Source organism: Passer montanus, unplaced genomic scaffold, assembly GCF_014805655.1.
Source record: "Passer montanus isolate IOZ18808 unplaced genomic scaffold, ASM1480565v1 scaffold10, whole genome shotgun sequence".
Lineage (NCBI taxonomy): Eukaryota > Metazoa > Chordata > Aves > Passeriformes > Passeridae > Passer > Passer montanus.
In genome coordinates, this window is record NW_024356505.1 from 9,200,726 (window position 1) to 9,217,397 (window position 16,672).

The 16,672-nt window shown below is 41.3% G+C and overlaps 1 protein-coding gene across 1 annotated transcript in view; it reads left to right on the forward strand.

Moving 5' to 3' along the window:
* RFTN1 (raftlin, lipid raft linker 1) overlaps positions 1 to 13,706 on the forward strand; it is a 94,969-nt gene extending 81,263 nt beyond the window's left edge. Inside the window, exons 8-10 of the mRNA XM_039703312.1 lie at positions 5,919 to 6,022; positions 7,378 to 7,459; positions 11,280 to 13,706. Coding sequence (XP_039559246.1) covers positions 5,919 to 6,022; positions 7,378 to 7,459; positions 11,280 to 11,717 — 624 coding nt within the window. The 3' untranslated portion in view covers positions 11,718 to 13,706. The remainder of the gene's footprint in view (positions 1 to 5,918; positions 6,023 to 7,377; positions 7,460 to 11,279) is intronic.
* Positions 13,707 to 16,672: the final 2,966 nt, after the last annotated feature.

The following is a 16,672-nucleotide window of genomic DNA, read 5'->3' on the forward strand; positions in this document are numbered from 1 at the left end:
ATTTATTAACATCCACATGATTAATTTCTCTAATCTTTTCATTGGTTTTGATTATTAATTTAGTAACAGAATCTAACAATATGAACTTGGAACGTCCCCGATAATTTCTTGTGGCTCTGGTAGCATTGAACATCTAACAAGGTGAAAGCTTCTTCTATGTGAGTAAAGGGCACTTGAAGTAAAGAGACTGAAAATTCAGCACAGTGTGGATTAAAAAATCCTTCCCAGCTGTGACAGTTTTCTAAAAATTAGTTCTCTGCTCACCCATAAAACCTTCAAGAGAAAAGTGAGCATCCAAGATCTAAACTTCCCACTTAAGAACAAGCTGAGAAAAAGTATTTCAGTCCTTTTTTGTATTTCCTATAAAACCATGCAGGACACATGTTTCTTTTGCTCAGCAGCTGTCTCCAGCCAGGCAGTAGTGCCCTGGGTGGTGCATCTGTGTGAGCTTGTTGAGGGGTGTGGGAGTGGGTGCAGGGACCCCAGGGAGCCCGCCCGTGGGCGAGGGGCTCGCCTCCCTGCTGTGTGAGCCACTGCCAGGGCAGGGTCTAGGCTTCAGCTGCAGTGCTTGCATGCAAATAGATCATTACTTGCATAACTGGGGAGTGGTGCACAAAGCCTTCTGGTGAAAGCCACATGTTGTTTGGGAATAAATTATAACCAAAGGGAATTGTGTCGAGGAAGCTGCCTGGGGATGATTAAGCTGTGTGTGTAGGGCACACTGGAGTGTGTAAGTTCTCAGGTAGTGGTTTTCTATGTTGTATTTTCCCCCCAGAGAATTGATGAACAAGCAGTAAAATCAATGTTCACCTTAAGGTACACTTCAAGTGTTGCAGGAATTGTGAAAATAAAAATGCCAGAATTATTGAAGAAACTGTACTGATGGATTGCTAGATCACATTTATTTCTTGGGTTTCATGGACAGTTATGTGGAGTTGTTTCATCATTTGTACATTGTCCGTGCAGTGGTGAGTTCAGCACATCTCATAGGATGTTTCCTGTGTGGAAAACCCACTGTGTCAACACATTCATGTTGTCCAGCTTTTGCTACTCCTATAAATGCAAAATTGTGTTGCTGTGCAAATGTACTGCTGTGTTAGAGGTGCAGGCAGTATCAGGAGCACTCTGATGTTTCTGTTAGTTTATATAAATGCTAGAAAATAGGATTTGCATCCACAGAAGTCAGTGAGAGACACAGGCATTGTGGGCACAGAAGGGTTTTTTGGTTGTTGTTTTCATTTTACCCTTGATGTGGAGCCAGCTGTGAATGCTACTCAGCAGCCTGTGTGTGTACTGAAATTGTGTCTGGATATGTCTGAATTGCAGAAACACTCTCTTAACACGATGCTGCCTCTTAGAGTGTTACAGCCTCACTTATATTCTCCAGAATATTTCACATTGCAGGTATCACATATATATTAGTAACTATAAAAAAACTCCAAATTACATATGCCCAGAATATTGAAGGAAAAGCCTGTCTGTGGATTTATTTATTACTCTTTTTCTTTTCTGATACCTTTCCAGTGAGGTCCCCATTTGTTGGTCAGTGACCCACCTGCTTCCCAAAGCTACTGGTGGTTTCCAAGGATGCAGGAGCCATCCCACAGCCCCCTGCTCCACAGCTATTGGATGTGTAGCAAGTGTCTGCCAGCAACAAGCTGTGGTGTGTTACACATGGAGATTCAGGAGCAGCTCAATACTAGAGGAACAAAGTCCAACTTTTTTATTGCTGAAGCATTTGTGAAACTTCCCTTTTGCTTCCAATAAATGTTTTTAATGGTTCAATACTGTTACACTGTCAGCAGAAATTATCTCTTGGAAGAAGTCTGAAAAGGAAAAAGGCAAATAATTCACAAATTTAGAGCCTGAATTTAGTCCCCGTGTCAGCTGTGTTACTGCAAACATAAAACGTTTGCAGCATGCTTTTACTGGGTCATTCTTGCACAGTCCAGGTATTCAATTTCTCTTATTGCATTTTCTTCCTTTTCCACTAAGGTGCAAGTCCTGCTTTTGCCACTTCCATGGCCTCCCTTCATTGCCCAGGAACAGAAAAACTTGGGCATTGGCAGAGCTGGGGACTGGTAGCCAGCCTTGGCTGGGGGTGCCACCCTTGTGGCACCCCTCTGTTTTTTGTAAGAAGCTGGGTTTGAATGCAGTGCCCATTTTCTGCAAAAAACAGTAGGTTACACTTTCAAAGCAACTTGATTTTTTTTTACTTCCCATCCTCTTTGCCATCTGTCAGTAAATTTTGGTACGCAGTCTGTTAGGATTTGCTGGTAAAGGTTTTATTAAGATTTATTTAATGGGATTCTCAATCTACCACTCTTTAATCCATGTTGGAAAAAAATATTAAATAGTGACAATCCATAGCTGCCTTGTAACTGAATCACATTCACTTAGGAAAGAATGATTTCTGAAGAACTTCTGTCTCACAAGAGCTTAGTAGTTTTCTTGTTTATTATCTTGCTGTGGTTAAAATTGCTGCAGTAGGGGGGGGAAGAGAAAAGAAAAATTGTTAATGCAGTTGTTTGTGTGGCTTGCCCTAGATATTATTCTTATCATTTTTTTATCTTTTTTTTTCTCCTAATGAGCAGGAGCAACTGTGAAAGGAAAAAAATGCTGGAAACAAACAATACAACTACAAATAAAAAGAATTCTTTTTATGTGATGCAAGTCAAGGGAAAATCCTAGCTCAATATGCTCTGGCTTCTTGACACTCAAGGTGTGATCAGAGATTACTTATCATCCACAGGAGAGTGGGAAGCAAGTTAATTAAAATTTTCCACCCTTTCAGTGAATGAAATGTCTCCCAGTTTGAGATGCATTGTTTGAACACTTCTTTTTCAGGAGAGCTGTGGCATGGTTTTTTTCTACTTCTACTGGTGTTCAAATCCAGTATTTGCTAGTTAGAAAGAGCATTGCACTTTTATTCGAGGGAATGGTGTGCTTGAAATTTCATTTCTATTGTCTCTAATAATAGTAGATAAAATAATTACTGTATTAAATGTAAAACGAAACAAGGTTACTCTTTTCCTCTGCACCCATCCCCCAGTGTATTGTTTGTTTAGAAGCATTTTTGCTTTAGAAAGCATTTAATATGACACCAATTAAAGGTCTGTATAACTGTTACTCCTGCTGGCACACAGATTCCAGTCGTGGGATAGAATTACAGCCTATGATTCAGGAGGGGGAGAGAGAAATAATTTCATGTGGTCTTAAAAAAAGCTTCAATTATCTGTATTTGCAAGTCAGGAGTTTGAAGCCCATGTGGATTAACCTGTTTATTTTGGAGTGAGTCCTTCCTCTTGTCTGTCATTTCAAACTCAGCCAATTATTGGGAATAGTCTGTTCCCCGAGGACCTGGAGATGAGGTGCAGTGTCTGACTCCAGTGAAGCGTCGTGGAGTTGGAGGGAGCTTGTTAAAGGGCCTGAGGAGCTCAGAGGAGGGAACACCTCTACATCATGTACACACCTCCTGCCTCCAGACAGCCCAAAAGGCACACTGGGCTGTTGGGTACCAGCACATGGGAAAAACAAGAGGTCATCTTTTTGTAACAACTCTGTAGAACTCTTTAAATATGTTGGCTGGTTTTGATTTTTTAAATTGCCAGATTAAAAAAAAAAAAGTTTTTTTAGGCCTAGTTGACTTAAATTTATTTCTGGTAGCTTTACCCTTTTAAATGTGCTTACCTGCTTGTTTCCTTTCTGCACCACTGGGTAGGGAAATACACCATCATCTGCTGCAGATGATGCTTAATCCTGACAAGTCAGACAGGTCCACAGCCAGCCCTGTCTCACTGCTCAGAGCCTGCAGGGACAGGGGGCTGTGGCAGGAGTGATGGCATGTCCCTGAAACAATTTGGCTTCTGCAGCAGCCAAATGAGCTCTGTGTGGTATTGATGTCCTTCCCCACTGCTGTAATCTCCCTCTGATTTCTGACATTTGTTGCACATCCTGATGCAAGAAGAAGGTTCTTCCTGCTAATCACCCACCTCAGGCAATGAATTCAAAACAGAAATCCTCTTTACAACACAAGATGTTCCTCAGGGCACAGACAAACTCTGCTGTGCCAGTCTTTCCTGATCTGCTTCCCTCCTCTAAATGAGTGAGCTCCTTCTGGTTTTTCCTCTACAAACACTGTTTGATGGAGGGAATGTTTTAGACAGGTGCCTTTTATCTAGCACCTCGTGAAGAGCTTGTGATGGTGGATGCTCTGACCTTATTCTTAATCATTATGTTGAATATTTTCATCTTTATTTTTTGAAGGCATTGTTGACCAATCTCATAAATCTCAGTGTGTTATTAATACATCTTTTTGAGCCATTACAGCTTAAAGGCATCTAGCTATGTCATGATTTTTTTATTACCCTTGGACACTCTATTCTAAAAACTGGAAAGAGTGCACAAATATCCGTCTTCCAGAGGGAAATGGGAGTCAAAGGAGACTCTGAATCTACCATGATCACAGCTGCAGGATGAGTCCTGGCTCCAGTGGACACGAGTTAAGGGCCGTATGGTATTGCCCCCCTCTCGCAGCGTGTCTCATTCCTCTCCCAGAGCCACAAATTCCAGTTTGTACAGGGTGATGTTTTAAAGTAGCACTACCTCTTTAAGCTCCTACAAGCCTTTGTACAGAAGTTACATTAGTAGTGTTCTCTTGCAAGCACTTTCTGGGGTAGAGATTTAAAACATTTTCCTTTTAAGCAGGACTGATACAGCTTCTTCAGCTATTTGCACTTGTAGTCATGATCAGAGGTATAGTCAGGCAGCCATTCAGTTAATAAAGATATAAGTGACCTAAATTACATTTGTTAGAAGAAAGGAACAGCTGAGATTGGAATTCACTAAAATACCTTGAAATAAGTACAGCAGGATTTGGATTAGTTCTGATCAAATTACTATTTCATTACTGTGGAATAAATGGATTTTTTGGAGCTGCAAACTATTGTGCCTTCCCCAGTGTTGTGAATTGGCAGTTAAAACTCCTTACACGAACGTGAAACCAGTGAAAGTGCCTGAGCTTTTTGGCAAATGTAATTGTTATTCCAATCAAATTTAGTTATATTTGTAGAGACTAGTAGTTACCATTTGTCTGCTTTGTGTTTATTAAAATTAAAACCTAGTAAATATGCTGTAGCATCTATTCATTAAATCACTGGCAGTCTTGGCAATTAGACACCTCACTGGAATAATCTTTGTTGAAGCCACCAGTGGTTCTTTCTGTGTGGATTGCAAGGTCTGCCATTTAGTTGAAAGGGAATGAGCAAGGCTCTGCTGGGTAAATGTGCAGCAGGAGCCAGACTCCTGCACTGAAAGGCAAAGCTTTTCGTCTCGCCCACAGATTTCCTCATTCAAAATAAGAAGGCAGCAATGCTTATTTGTGGGCGATAAAAGGAACAGACTCATATTTTTTGTTGCTGTTGTTGGCTATTTTTCTTTTGATCCCTCATGGTGGAATAACATGACTGATTTCAGTGCAGATATTCAGGATTTACTGAAGCTTAGACAAGTGCAGAATCCAAGCAAAGCAATGCTGTCATTTTTTAACTACTTGAACATAATTTTTCTCGGGAGGAGATAATTGATAACATACAATGAATTTATCCTGTTCAGATCTGGCATGATCTAAAGCTAGATGGATGAGTCAGGCAGTGTAAGAACAAGATCACAGATGTTTACCATTTGAAACAAACTCCTTTAACAGTTTGGGATGTATGGGCGGTCGGGCATTTGTCTCATGTTTTTGAACGTTTTCCTTCCTGCCTAGCTGAACATAAAACATGACCCACTTTGGTGCAAAACTCCTTTCTCCCTCTGAGAAAACCCACACGTGTATTTTTTCTTGGAGTTTTTTTTTGGAGTCAAGCTGAATGTCGCACTCCAAGTGATGATGCTAACTGTTGCTTTTGCTTCCCCAGGGAGTTGAAGTGCAGACAGATTACGTTCCGCTGCTGAATTCCCTTGCCATGTACGGCTGGCAGCTGACGTGTGTGCTTCCCACTCCCATTGTGAAGACAAACAGGTAGGGAGGGGTGGGTGCTGCCTTTTGGCCGGGGAAGTTGCTGTACAAGCAGCACAGTCTGCACAAGCAATTCCCTGTGCAGTCAGTGTGGATTTCCTTGCAAAGCCTGCTGCAGTTGTTCTCGGGGTTTTCCGAGCATCACAAGCCACATGTGGCAGGAAGCACATGTCTGGTGGGCAGAAAGACTGCAAGGTGGCAATGTGGTTTCTGCATGAATTTTCTGGGGGTTGTTTCTGCAGCTCCTGTAAACTCTGTAACTGTAAAATTCCTGCTCTGGATCTTCCAGTAACATCCTTTAGAGCAAAGATAAAATGTGTGATAATGTTTGGGCTGAGATGTTGTCTAGCTGAAGAAAAGTAATTTTATTCTTATTAGATGTCTTGTCTAATGCTGCTGATACAGTCTAGCTGACCAGAACCCTGTGAGATTAGTGTGTCACTGCTTGAGTAGCCTTGTGTGCAGATATAATAATTCTGTGGTCTACTTTGCTATTATTTGTATTCTGAGTTTTTAAATAGAAATGTAAATCACTTAAAAATAATCTTCATAACTGGTGAAAAACAATCATACCACTTGTTAATCATTAAGATGGTGCTCTCTGAATTTTCACTGGTCAGGAATATGTTTATTTGTACACATACACCAATAGAATCAGTCGTGATTTTTTTATCTGAACAAATATACTCAGCTCTTTATGAGATTTGGATGAAGACTACTCCTACACATAAAAACCTAAAAAGTAAAAGGCCATCTGTGTTGAGGGAGAAACTGTATTTAAGTTTGACATAAATGTTTAAATGTAAGAATGAATAGAAAATCACAGTTATGATTTGTAATCCCTGACAACATCTTAAAAGATATATATAAAATTTTCTTCCAGCTTTCCCACTAATACCTTAAGTAACAGAGGTCAGTGGTGAAGGGCACCCACCTGTTTGTTCCTCCTGCCACGCTGCAGAGCTACAGGGAGCACCCAGCCCCATTCCAGATCAGTCTGGAGGGAGGGAGGGAGGGAAGGAACACTCCAGTGTTGCTGAGACACTGGAGCACTGGGGCTCTTGGGTTTCTTCCTTTTTGTTGCAAACAATTTATTCTGTGTTTGCACACCAATGCTAAAACACTCAGCAAAACTGTGTCATAGGCTGACAGACTCTATCAGTCTGAACATTCCCCTCTCCCTGCCCCCCAAAATACCAGGCTGCTCAGAGACACCAGGGACAGGCAGTGTGAGGATCATTCTTCATTTTGTTCTTCTTTGACCTGCAGAAATAAGTGACTGAGATGGATTTTCGCTTTGAATGATGCTGGATGTGAATTTAATTCATTCTCAGGAGTGTGCATTTGTTTCTTTTCAGGGAGGGGAATTTATCTACAAAGCAAATTGTATTTCTTCAGAGACCTTCTTTGCCCCAGAAAGCAAAGAAGAAAGAATCTAAGGTAAATAACCTTGAGTTTCTGGTGTCTTTGGGTTTTGCTGGTGATATTTTTATATTGAAATTGATTTCCCATAGAAACAAAATGGGCTATTCAATGTTTCTGTGATACAGTAGCAAGACAGAAGGAATGGAACTGTTCAAATGAAAGAAACAAAAAATGCTCAGATGATGTCAAAGCTCCTAGATTTCATTCTCTGATGAACTCACAGCAGCGTAAGAAAAGCAGATTTTTCTTCATGTAAACCAGCCATAAACCTCCATTTAGACCTAAAATTCTCTCATGTTCAGTGCCTGTAAGGTGGAACCAACACCTTTTCTCTCACCCATTTCCTGTTTAAACTGCTCTCTCGTTCTCTTCTGTCTGTTTTGGTAGAACCTGGCACAATGTAGGCCTGATCTTGGCAGGTGTTTCTGTTGTGTGAATATTAATGGATTCTGCTGCCTTTTAACCAAGAAAAACCTCTAGAATCCAGCTAAATTATCCAAAGGCATAGCTGACAGCTAGTGATGTATGGATGTGGATGCATGTATGTATTCCTGCTTCCATTTTTAAACACATAGCTGTGGGAACCCTTGCCCAAACCTGTCATGTGAGAGAAACACAGGGACTGGAAACAGAAAGTGATGGCCTTCCTACAGTGGTCAGATTTGCCTTGCCCTTTCAGTATGGGGTCAGAAAAGCCAGATGAAGTATGGAAAAGATCTCTGGAACCATGTGTCAGTAAGGTTACTGACTAATGCAGCCTTGTTTTTGTTCTGGCTCTGTGGGCTTGGGTGAGTGCTGCCAGCCCAGTGTCAGCTGCAGGAGTGGGTGCTTGAGGCCATGCAGAGCTGAGCTGCAGCAGGAGATGGGAAATGCTGAGCAGAGCTGAGCACCAGGAGCATTTTACGCAACAGTTTAGATAATTGCAGATAGTTTTCATCTATGAAGGCCTCACTGTTTTGGAGCCTGGTTCTGTGAAAGTTGTCTTTTTGATACAGTGCAGACCAGGGTAGTGTTTGAACTGACTGAAGAAGGAGAGAACTGCTGGGAGTGTGACTGGTTTAGGATTTACCCTCTCTCATTAGCAATGCTGGAGCCCAGAATATTGTATGAACTTGTTACAAAGCCCATTTTCCTTGTTTTCTCTCTTTGTTTTCAGGTGACTAAAGGGATCTTGGGATGAGTGTTAGAGTGCCTGTATTTGGTCATTCTTTTCCTACCACTGTGTGTGGTTTTAGTGGAAGGGATGGGAACCCATATGTGGTTGTTCATCCTCAAACAGAGAAAGAAGTATGATGCTGATTTCTTGTATTATAATAACACATACATACCATCCAGATGACTTAAAACTTTGTTTAAGTTTTTTTCATTCCGGGTTATAAAAACTTATTTAACAATGTCTGGTTGACAAAACAAAGGACTCACTTGTTGGCAGTGTTAAATATACAGGCATATTTGAGGGCAGGAATCACTACAGCACATTTTCATACCAAAGGTCAGGGAAGGATGATATGTCAAGGTATGCCTTGATTATAGTTCTGTAAAGGGATGTAGGACTGGTTCAACATCCATAAGTGGTTGTTGTGTCACATCAAAGATGCCAACCCAAACATTTGATTAAAAGTTGCTGAATATTCTGCACATACAACATCCCAGGCTCTCAGGGATTTTTTTAACTTAAGCTATGGCACATCTAAAGTGTTTATAGATAACCCTTAGAGGAGGGAAATAAGATGATAACATTAAAAGGATATTGTATTGATGGAAAATGTTCTGTCCTATCTTTGCACATCAATGAACTGCTGTTCAAGGTACTCAGAGGAACAGAAAAGGAAATATGCAAGGAGTGGTACAACTTCTCTCTTCAGTGAAAAGTACTCCTATTAGTGTAATATTCAGTCAGGGATTAAGTAATTGTGTTCATTCACTTCATACAAAACTAATGCATATTTCAGCAGAAACTGGGTGAATGCATTTTTGTGAAATAATGATGTAAGTACCTGACTTGAGTACACGTACGCACACTCACAAAGCCTCCTACAGCTGGATCTTTATCACATTTAGGGCCCTGATCTTACCTTCTGTCAATGAGAGCTTTGAGCTAAGTGGAGTAGTGGGTGTCCAGCCACTTCTGCAAATCAAAGAGGAAAAAACTCAGGTGTCTGAATTTTAAACAGCTGAGCTCTAGAACTGAGATGTTATCGTTCCTCTTTCTCTAAACTGTGGTGCTGTTGAAGTGAAAGATAACTTCCTTTAAGTAAAACCAAGAAGAGTTTTGTGAAAGCCAGTTTCTTTCTTTTTTTTCCCCCCTTCTCCTTTTACTTTAAGTTCTGGCTACCAGGAGGAAAGAATATTGTTCCAGCTTTGTAATCTAATAATACGTTTTGAATGGCTTTTTGATTAAGGAATAAATAGCTAGATCAAAAATTTATGAATACAAAATGTTTTGGCCAACTTCAGCACAGTCCCAGTTCCACTGGAGAAAATGGCTTTTTTGAACATGGCTGGGTTTGCTGAATGTCCTGATGAGATTATTTATGCCATCCAAATATTGCCTCCTAACCCATTCCTGAGCTTCCATCAGCAACTGACACTGCTGAAAAAATGGCTGTGCACATTCAGAGGTACTTAGCAAACTTGTGTAGGATGGCTTAGCAGTAACCTGGAACCATGGAGCAAGTCCAGAAGAGGCCTCAAAGTTGGTAAGGGGACCTACAGCACTTCTCCTCTGAAGACAAGCTGAGAAAGTTGGGGCAGTTGAGCTTGGAGAAGAGAAGTTTGCATGGAGACCTCACAGCAGCCTTCCAGTATCTGAAGGGGGCCTGCAGGGAAGTCACAAAGGGACTCTTTGCCAGGAAGTGTAGTGACAGGACAAGGGGTAATGGCTTCAAACTGAAAGAGGGCAGGTTTACATTAGATGGTAGAAAGAAATTTACTGTGAGTGTGGTGAGACACTGGCACAGGTTGCCCAGAGAAGTTGTGGGTGCCCCACCCCCTGACAGCGTTGAAGGCCAGGTTGGATGGAACTTGGAGCAACATGGTCTTTTAGGAGGAGCCTCTGCCCATGGCAGGGTAGTTGGAACTAGATGACCTTTAAGGTCCTTCCAGTCCAAACCATTCCATGATTCTACAACTCTGTGGTCTGGCTTTCCTTGGGGAAAGCTTGATTCATTTTTTGACAAATGAGGCAGATATCATAGCGACATATTTGTCAGCCTTTATATATATATATATATATATATATATATATATATATGTTACACCTGTCAAGATAGTATTTTAAGATACTGCTAATTCCCTTTTTGTTTTTTAATAGTAGTTAAAGCAGTTCTGAAATGGTGGCTGTGGCAAGTCCTGTGGAAGTGCTGCAAGTAGCAGCCTCATGCTTTCTCATCAAAAGACATTGATACAGAAGGTTGAGAATGTTTTACTGTTCGGGTATAGTCGTGGGTGTGGTGTTAGTTCTGCTGTTAACCTGGTGAAAAACACTGGAATAATGCCATGGGATTGCTTCTTCTGTCTGCACTTGTGCAGCTTTGCATATTCTTCCCTTCCACACAGTGTAGAGAGGAACCCACCAGGCACAACAGCAACAGCAGAAGTAGAAAGCATTGAGCTCTCCTTCCTCTCTGTAACTGAGCTATGTGTGTGGGCAGAAATCATCTTAGGCCATCTGATTTGGTCAGGCTACTTCTTTTAATCTTGGGTTTTTCTGGTCAAATTCAAATTTAAGTTTTTTAATCAGAACTAACTCATCAAAATATGTCTACTCAGGAAAGTAAAAGTCCATGTGGGCCTGCTTCTAATGGTCTTTAACATTTGGATCCCTTCTTTGCAGTTTCACTGGAGGTTCTCCAAAGAAGACATGCACAACAGAAAAATGAAGAATTCCACAAAGGCTAAATTAAGTACTAGGGAGAAGCAACGGGCACAGGAGAAGCAGGAATTTGAAGTCACAGAGAACACGAGAAACTTAGAAGCACAAATCTCAAGGGCGGCCAAGCCTGATGCAGAGCAGCAGCCAGCTGATGTCATAGACTTGGGAGAGGAGGTAGCCGGGACCAACGGCAGCGGTGCCCAGCACGATGGGGCGTCAGCAGAGACGTGTCCTGCCGGCTGTGACACTGGTGACAATGCTGGGCAGGCCTGCCTGAGCCAGAGCGTGCCCGGCTGCCCTGCGGGGGAGGCCGTGGAGGGCGGGGGCTGCGCGCCGGGGCCGGACGGCTGCAGTGGCACTGACGGGGCAGCAGTGGACATGGACTGCTCCTGCGAGTAAGCCCTGCTTTTCAGGAACCCTGTGAGTGGCCGATACTTTGCCAAGACAAAGGAACAGATTTTGATAATCCCCACCACTAACTTCATTGCTCAACTCACCATTTCTTTTGCATTTCTTTGACTTACTTTGCTCCTTAGCACTCTGGTATCTTAATGTTTTAAGTATCTACAGGGCCAGATTTTTCAACCCACAGAAACGGCAAAATTCCTTTCACTGTACGTAGTGGGAAATGCTCTCCTGGAGCTACACTTTAAATTAAAAAGTAGGGAGGGACAGAAATCATATCTTTTTCCATGACCAACCTTAGCAAGCTAGCTTTGAGCCTGGGTCAGGGCAAGTGTTCTGTTCGGTCAGATTTTACTGTGTAGTACTTTCTTGTTCATGTAGCTTTTCTGGAGAAGTTATTCTGCCAGATGTTATTTTGTCACTAGGCTTGTAGCGTCATAAAAATGATATTTGGACTTCAAGAGGTTGAAACTGAAGTTGGAAAGCTTAGATAAGATCGCTGTTATCCATATCTTTCTCCAGGAGCACAGTCACTGATGATATTCTCTTCTGAATTTTATTAACCCTTGCAGATCTTTAAGCAGTAAGCAGATGGTGTACCTGTTCAGGCACAGTGGGTAAGCAGACCCCATGGTGAATCTGTGAGGTGGATGATTCCAGTACAAAATGCAATTTCCTATTCAGTCTTTGCCAATCAACAGATCATCAGTAGCTGTGGGGGCTTCAGAAGACAGAAAATCAAGAAATGAAAAGGCAGGTAAAAAGTACTTCTGTCAGTGGTTATCCTCATTAAAAGTGGAATTAGATGTTACCTCCTGACCTTTTCCAGGTGGTTTAGCACCAGTTCCTCACTGTTATGAAATACCTTGTGGTAAAGAACTGAAATTGTACACAGTGGTCTGTGGCCAACAAATGTCACTAAATGACCTTCCAAAATAAAAATACCTTAACAGACTGTTTTCTGGGACAAGTAACCATATTCTGGAACTGATACCTAAGGGAATTCTGTAAAATTACCAACATTTTTATGTTTGAAGCTACATAAAAATATTTACAAGTGAATGTACATGTAATATAGTTTCTGTGCCAGTGTTCTCCACGTACTTCAGTATTTTTACAAATGTGGGAAGGAGTGGTTTCTCTCTTCTTAACCACCTTCATCCGTATTTAGAAGTAGTCAAGCAGTCTGGTAACAAGAGGAGAAACACATTGTAAATTCCCCTGCCTTTCTTGTTTTAAAGCAAGAGGTAGAGCTCTGTAAGTGATTTGCTGTTTTTTCCCTTGACTGATTTGTGCTTGATAATTTTCCTTAGTCTGCAAATCAAAATGCTGTAAAAAGGACTGTGTTCTGTATCAGATGTGCACCTAGAGTGGTTCAAAAGCATCTTTCATGCCTAAAAATTACTCAGTTGGCAGAACATTGCAGAGAAGGGAAAAATTACATCACTTAAATATTCATTTAATTGGGATGAAGGCACTCAAGTTTAAACCATTTGATTTCACACACACAAAGCACAGTGGTATAGTTTTTCATTGATTAAAAAGTGTTTTATTTTGAATTCAGTGGTTTAACCAGAGGACTGTAAGTAACTTCAGTTTCTGATGCTATTTTTCAATTGTTTCATTTGGTATTTTAAGATTACACTGGGGTTCCAATAGCCTCAAAAATAGGTTGCTGCAGTTGTTCTGCTTAAATACAAGGTCTCTGCTCTGTACAATTTTAAGTTCCTGTTTGCAGATTTTTTTTAGCATAAGATCCTTTTACTGATGGTTTCTATCTCAAGGACCAGCCTTGTATTAGTCTTGTTTAAAAAGTCACAATATTTAATGAACGTTTTGCTAGTAGAAAGTGTTGAAGTAGAAAGACCTCTCCAAATACTTTTTAATAGAAAACGTTTATTGCATTGCAATTTGACCTTGTTTAACTGAACCCCAACTGCTTACAAAACTGAAGAGAAATAAAGGTCATGAGGAGATTCCTTATTTGTGGTGTTTGCACAAATGCCAATTAATCATCCCCAAAAGGAGGAACTCAGTTCTCTAAGTGGTGATGAGGGGAAGCTCCTTACTACTGAATTAGCAGTAGTTACTGGTGCTACAGAACTGCCTGCTTGGTTTTCCTTTCCCAACAGAGCATGGAAGGGCCTGTGGGGAAATTGCACTTGTTTAAGTGATTTAAAACTTTGTTCCCGTAAAAGCTGGGTTATGGTTGGGAGGAGTCGAAGAGAACTTGCATGCTTTTTCAGTTTCACAAGGGCAGCTGGTTTGGGGGTTTATAATCTTATAATCAGTTCCAAGTTGTGATTTTGAATTATTCTGAGCTGGTTCAGCTGTCTGAAGTTGTGTGCGTGCTTACACCGTGCCCCTGTCCCAAGGAGAGTGAGAGAGCCTAAATCATCTCTGAGACAGATGATCCAGATGTGATGAGGGCTGGGGAAGGCAGGTCTGTGGTACTGCAGCAAGGCTCCACAGCTGTTATCTGCATTTTATCTCAGCTGCCTTTGCTGTTTTGGGCCTGAAAAAGCAGGACCACCAGAGTGGCCAGGGAAGTGAAAGACAGCAGTCAGCAAGTGGTCATCTGAACAAGCCACCAGCTGTTAGGCAGGAGAAGTTCAAAGGAGAAAATCCAGCTCAGGCATTGGAATGGGCTGCCCAGGGTGGTGGTGGTGAGGCAAATGGTGGAGGTGGAGTCACCATCCCTGGAGGTATTAAGAAAACTGGATGAGGCAAATGAGGACTGTCAAAGAGGAGTGGCTGAATGAAATGAAAGATGGAGAAGGATTTTTAAATTGCAACAAACAGCAGGGAGCAGGAGCAAAGGGGTACAACCATGATGGGCAGAGTGTCCAAACTCTTGAAGGAAGCATCATAATTAAAATAGGTATGTTAAGAGGGGTGAAGTGCACAAACGGTGGGACTTCAGCTTGCATTATGTCTTTGATTATTGGATCTGTGCACTTGAAAACAGTATAAATGAAATAGCCCAAAGTAGCTTTAATATATGTGTGGAAATGAAGCTAAGTATAAAACAATATACCCATTTCTCCCTAATTTGACTCCTCTCTCAGCCTTGATTTCTGAGGTGAGCAGAGGAAGGGCTCTGCATTTGGATACCCTACTTTTTCTTTGTAATTGCTGTGACTCTACATTTGCCTCAGGGAGCCAATTATAGGGCAGAAATGAAGCATGATCAGCCTTTCATGCAGGAATTTCATCCTCCCAGAACTGAAGAGTATAAGAAGAGCACATATTAATTTCTTGCTGATGTTTCTCAAAAGTATGAGAAATGCCAGCGAACAACACACCTATGAATTGTAGTTGTAGACACAATTCATATGTCTCTGAGGCTGTTAGTGAAGGTGTGCCCTTGGCTTTAAAAAGTGGTCCTTGCTAAAGCCTCCATCGTCAGGAAGGTGCCTGTGGTGCTGGATGTGGCAGCTGACTCTAATCAGTACCTTACCACCTTTCCCCCCACTGAGGGGGGAAAAAAGGCTTTTCAATTTTAAGTGCTTTCTGTTACTCACTTAGAAAAGCACCCTACTAACTAAAATGATCTAATGATAACTGAATACCCACTCTTTTTCCAGCTAATTGATGCAAGTACTATAGGAATATTTGATACTCATTGTACCAGATGAGCACATGGCAAACTGGTGTAATACATGTCACAGGAAGAAGAGAAAGTCTAATAAGGCTGCAGCACCAGGTAACTCACAAACCATCTTCTTAAGTTCAAATATAAATGTATAGATGGACAAATCTCTCACTCCTCATCCTTTATTGCAAAAAAAAAAAAAAAAGTTTTCAGTCTGCCGTTTCTCATTCAGTTGCTCCTTAGCTAATGGCACAAGTGTAAGCGGAATAAAAATTTTCTACAGTGACAAGATTCGCCGAAGTGATGAGAATATTTCTCCAACTCAGTAGCAGCTGAACAGCAGGGGCTGCTCTCTGTCTCCAATAGTGCAGGCCAATATCAAAATATTGAATTATTTGTAGACCATGTGTTTATATGGATGAATATTTCTGGGATGCTATTTTTATCTTCAATTATGACAGAGTCAGATCCAATAACAGACGTTAAGGTAAAACTGACGTCTCACTAAAAGACCAGGAAACTCTTTAGAAGGAGACTTCCAAAAGATTCTTAAGTGTCAACAGGAAAAGGCTGTGGAGGAAGGGGATGTCAACAACTTTCCCAAATTCTTGGCTTAGAAATGGCATTTATTACAAGGTAAGAAAGGACTTACTGCTCACAGTGCCAGAGGCTACCAGTATTTGGGGGGGCAGGGGGTATGAAATAATTATTCTTGTCCATGTTTCAGGGCAGTGTATGTGTATTTCATCCTGCTCTTCAAGTGGGTGAGCCCACACAATTAGAGAGATGTGTCCTTGCCCCACAGCACTCAGGCTGAGTGTAACAGGGGATGACAGAAGGAGGTTAGAGGGAAAAGAAGACGATGATGACAGAAGCAAAGGTTTCAAAGTGCCTTTTGTTAAATGGACATTTTGGTGCAGGTCTGAGGAAGGTTTGTGAAAGAGATGTAATTTGGGCTGCAGAAAGCCTCTGCATTAAGGGAAGAAAAGGGTATACCAGTTTATAATTAATGAAATTATTTAGAAGTCATAAGAAAAACAACATTTAACGGCTTCTCAGAATCTTTTTATCATGACACTGTTAAAACACAGATGAGCCTAGTGCCTGGTTGTTTTAGGGCACCAGTACTTCCTGATAGCAATGTATTGCACATTCCTAGGAAAACCCTGCTTCTTTCAGGCATCAAGCTCTGGCATGTCAGCTGTGATCTCTGTGAACACAAAACCCCCTTGGTGTTATTTTTTGTGACAAGCACGCTGTCCTATTTACATTCTAGAGTGAACAAACAAGGAAGCATTCATTGAAATAGAAGTACTCAGAAGGAATCTTCCTTCCTCTCATTTGAGGAGGAGGG